This window comes from Montipora foliosa, chromosome 6 (assembly GCF_036669935.1).
Source record: "Montipora foliosa isolate CH-2021 chromosome 6, ASM3666993v2, whole genome shotgun sequence".
Classification (NCBI taxonomy): domain Eukaryota; kingdom Metazoa; phylum Cnidaria; class Anthozoa; order Scleractinia; family Acroporidae; genus Montipora; species Montipora foliosa.
Genome location: NC_090874.1, coordinates 10,580,126 through 10,585,125, shown reverse-complemented (window position 1 = coordinate 10,585,125; position 5,000 = coordinate 10,580,126). Strand labels below are relative to the sequence as shown.

At 38.1% G+C, this 5,000-nt stretch overlaps 1 protein-coding gene across 1 annotated transcript in view; it reads right to left on the bottom strand.

Moving 5' to 3' along the window:
- Positions 1-5,000, bottom strand: part of LOC138006633 (huntingtin-like) — a 78,506-nt gene that overhangs the window by 63,359 nt on the left and 10,147 nt on the right. Inside the window, exons 8-11 of the mRNA XM_068853083.1 lie at positions 4,188-4,329; positions 2,926-3,134; positions 1,970-2,132; positions 1-587 (exon numbers count right to left, since the gene is read on the bottom strand). The exon at positions 1-587 is cut by the window's left edge and continues 287 nt beyond it. Of these exons, the coding sequence (XP_068709184.1) occupies positions 1-587; positions 1,970-2,132; positions 2,926-3,134; positions 4,188-4,329 (1,101 nt within the window). The remainder of the gene's footprint in view (positions 588-1,969; positions 2,133-2,925; positions 3,135-4,187; positions 4,330-5,000) is intronic.

Sequence of the window (5,000 nt, the reverse complement as noted above, 5' to 3'; positions counted from 1 at the left end):
CAAAAATGAGCACATAAGGCGAGCACAGTGAATAAGGGGAATGCCTGAACATGCCACAGCATCAATTTGAAAACTATGCTTCACCAAGAGCCTCACTTCCTCTGAAGACACTGATTCTATGATATCATCATCATTTGGTTGTCTAAGTTCAGCTTCTAAGCCATTGCTATCTTTCTGGGAAACAGTCTCATAAGTTTCATGAGGGTCAAGGGTTTCATTCAAAGCAGAATCGGCATTTGCGGCACTTTCCCTATCATCAACATCACGACTAGGATCAGACAGAGAACGGGTCAATGGTCTGTTTTCCATGTCACCATGCACTGACATAGACACAAAGAGATCACCTTCCTCGTTCCCTTTTGCTTCTTCGGCATCACTAGCTGTATCCCCATGAAAGCGCAAATGATCCAACTCTGGTGATCTTAGCATTTCATCTGCTGTCACTTGCTCACCATCAAACTCAGTGGCAACCGAACTTCCAATTCCTGTGTCCACAGTACTAACAGTACTCTCAGCTATGGAACCTGTCTCACTTTCATCTATTGCAGATACTCCATATGATACTACATCTTCGACATTCTCCAAGCCTATTAAAAGAGCCACAAAAATACACTTGATTGATGCATCCTCTCAATTATTATTTTATACTGAAAAGGATCATAATCATGCTCATCCTATTTAAAACATGTCGTCATCAACATCTTTTGTTTCAACCAGAACAGGAAAAGGTGCATTAATAAGTTTGCATGATACCTTTTTGGTGTTTGCCATGTGCACATAAGAGAAATCAAACATCTTTACCTACATTAAGTGATTAACCCATTGACTCCTGGGAGTGAGGCTTGATAGACTCTACTCTGTCTAACGCCAGACAATTCTGATAACATTTAAGGTATCAGTATACCCCAAAATTGATAATTTTGCCAAATTCTAGTTTTTGATATTTCCAGGTACATCTCATTGAGTTCTTTTAATTGCAAAAAGTTCTGAAAAAAAAGGTTTCTTCTAGACAAAGTTGTAAAGGAAAAACGATTCTATAAAATTCAATAAATTATCTCTAACGAGAAGCTGTCAACAAGTTGCATTATCAATTAAACTGCCATTAAAAATCATGTGATAGAAGCGCAGCATGTTTTCCTTTGCATTGCACGATTTAGTCTGTCACATGTAATCGATTTGTTTGTTATGGAAGATGTCTTCAAAAAAGAAATGCAAAAGATCATGTCCTTTTTCAAGTGCGAAGAAGGCACCGAAACAGAAAACCCCAAAAGTAGGTAATAAGGAATGGGCCGCAGTGCTCGCTGCTAGTGATAAAGGCTCACACTTTGAGCAAGGTAAATTGCTATTGTCTATGTAAGAAGAGCCCTCACTTTATCTATCAACAGGTAATTACTTTTCACACGTTTTGAGATCTAATCTCCCTACACAAGAGAAAAACGCCCTAAGGTGTATTTTGCTTTATTTCTCAGAACTAAAATTTCATCGAATGAGGCACACGTATACAGTTCGTTTTCAGCAAGTTTTCATCCTTTTTTGCTGAAATTTGGCAAGAATGTTGCCCGATAGTGTGGCAAAAAAAAACCGCATAGGGGAATTTTTATTTTTTGCCCTTGTTCGAAAGTAATGAGTATTTAAATTAATTAAAGGGGACACAGTGGATGTTGAGGTTGATAACCCAAACTTAAAACTGTAAAACCACGTTGTATCAGTTCCAGTGAATCCATTTTAAACAGCAGGGACATCTGTGGATCATGTGTTCATGTTGTATGTGAAGCTGCCCATAAATCTCTACAATCTCGCTCTATTATCTCTCGCCCTCATGTGCACAAGGACACAGCAATCAAGACTAAGTGCATTTATTCAATTAAGCGCCCACTCTCAATGACCAAGGACACTTAATCAGATAAATACAGTACACTGTATTTACAAGATTGACTACAGGTGTCATCAGATTCTCTTATGCCTTTACCTCCTTTAAAAGTTTCTGTACTTGGCGTGATTCCCTCTGAAGACAGAAGAACTGACAAAAGAGTTTGCGGTGGAGTGCGCAGCAGCTGAAGTAACGTCTCCAGAGAAGCTGTCACCACATTGTGGTTTTGATGACTTGTGCAGTACATTATCACTTCATAAGCCTTAAAAATAAGAGCAATAACTAACAATTAGACCCAAAGCCCTTGAGGGCGAAGGGTCTAATTGTTTTAGTATCACCCTACTAGTCGGACAGAAAAGGAAATATTGAAAATTAAATAAAGTTATAGCAAATGCAAGTTAAAGAAATATTTTTAATTGGGAATAAAACAAACGAATGTGTCACACTTTTCGCTACTAGAGGACTATTAATTATTATTATTATAGCCCTCTAGTAGGGTAGCCAATTAAAATGCAGGATTTGCATTAGTCCACTAGTTGGGTGATACTAATAATTATTATTACACATAGGACACATACACTATAAATGCAAGCATTTGTACATGTACCAATGTTAGAGAACAATGTGGCCCACTTGCAGGCAGTACATGTAGATGTTGTGGTTTAATGTTGTGAAACATGAATCATTACATACCATACTGGAAGTGTGTGGGATACTGGAAACTGTAGGTCTGGGTCAGGCAACAAAACAAGGTCGGCCCAGACTTACATGTACCCAAGTTCTCTTATATTTTGTAACAACAACATCTATGTCCACATGCAAGCAGGCTAAGAACAATGTGTTGTGATCGATATAACACTGAAATATATGCAAAATGATTAGTGAGCGAATATACTGCAGTATACCCTTCTAGAAAAAGTTATTAATAAATGAATAATAATTTAAAGAAGGAGAGTTATCATTGGAGGAAATGACCAAAATCCACCTCATCTCTAAACATTTTTACTTTCAATTTTACAAACAACACTTGAAATAAAATTACTCTAGATCCAGACCTGCACCAGCTTTTTGGTTTCCATGTCTTTGTCAAACTGTGGACCATCACCAGAGTAAGACCCCTGTCTTCCAAAGCTGCCGCGTAAGCCTCTCATGCAATGCTTACTTGAACATGAGTTATCCAAGTTTGGAATCATGTGGCGCAAACACATCAGCACACCAAGGTAAATGTTACAGTCTCTGTTTTCATGGAATGGCAAAACCATACCTGAAAAATAAAATACAATATGTATACTGTACAAAGAACACTTGGAACAACTATAGAATACAGGGCCATTTTTGAACAAGTACAGTATTACTGCTTGCCAGTAAAAGTCAATGTTGAATCATTGAGTGAAATTCAATTGTTTAAAGAATGAGTAAGATATGTGTATATCTTTGAGTAGCTCGGTGGTACTGCCCCTCATCAGTGAAATTCAATGTTCAAAGAATGCGTAAGATACATGTATATTACTAATATATAGATCTTTGAGTGGCTCTGTGGTTCGTCAGTTTCTCGAGACTACCGAGCCACTGAGCTGCTGATTATTTGTATTCTATAGTTGAGTCGCACATTTATAAAATAGTCAACTATTAAAGCCATTGCACTCTTAATAAACCGCGCACCGGTGGCTCAGTTGGTTGAGCATCGGGCTGTCATGTGGGAGGTCATGAGTTCCACCCCGGCCGGACCAACACTCACTAGGGTCTTTAATTAACTGAGGAGAATGTTCTGCCTTTGTAATTACATCTGCAAATGGTTAGACTTTCAAGTCTTCTCGGATAAGGACTGTAAACCAGAGGTCCCGTCTCATAATCCTTGTTGGAAATTAAATAGTATGGGACGTTAAAGAACCCACTCACTGTTCCATAAGTGTAGGGGACGTATTCCCTGGTGTTGTGGTTATCTGGACGGGGGAATCTTTCATGCACTTCCATAAAAATTAATTGTAAACTGCGTAACAAGCAGTCTGGCTAAAGTCCCCCACAAAGTATAATTGTAAATTAGTCCTGAAAAGCCCTGTGGGGGAGAGACTGATAGCCTAACGATTGCATTCGATTGTATTGTAATAATTCCAAAACCCGTTTTGAGCTTAAAATACATGTAGTCTAACTTTGTGGGCACTACTAAAATAATTTTAATTGGTAATTCTGACTGTTTAACTCTAAAACTTCAGAATTACATGTACATATTTTGAGGGATACCTGTAAATTTCAAAACTACATGTACAACAAAACATTTTTTGCTTTAAGGGAACTCGAAACCCCCAAAATGACTCACCCAACAGTATATACAGCAGCCATTCATAGAAGAAAAGCGGTTTTCTGGAATGACAGCAAATAACAACCAGAGCACTTGCAGCTGTCCGTCTTGTCACTGCAGATGAAGATCGCAGGTTTGGCAGGAAAGTTTTCAAAAGTTGCTGTTGGTCAAAATTGATTGATAAAATATTAAATAAAGAGGCACATGGTACAATGTACAATGCAAATGTATTATGTTATTAAACCAGTAAAGAAATAAAGTAAAAGAATCATTGTCATATACTATGCTGCCAAGTACAGTTACTGTTACAGTAGCTGCCATTGAACCTCCAGAGCATCTGGACAAGAAATGCGAAAATCAGGGGTTCGCCTCCTGTTACAAAAGGACGACTCTGATTTTTTCAATGGCAAGTGTCCCTAGTCATCATCAACAAAATGATCTCTTTGTTTACTTTTAAAAAGTCAAATTCTCAACTTCGACTTGTTAAAAGCCAGAGCTCATACAGTACATGTACACTGTACATGGATCAATACGGAAATAATTCTGGCAACTTCCGCAACTACTAATTCTGTATATAATTACAGTGTATGCATTATTCACAGTACTACAAAAACAACCAATCTGTGGAATGGGCCTCAATTATTGAGTGACTGCCCTTCCAACTTCAGTTAACCTATTGACTCCTGGGGGTTCTCCATTGACGAGTAAAATCGTCTGGTGTTAGACAGAGTAAAATACTAAGTATGGCTGGTTTAGGCCGGTTTAGGGCTGAATAGGTTAAACACTTTGATGAAATTCCTTTCCCATGGTGTAAGCCGAGTAACCAGCTTT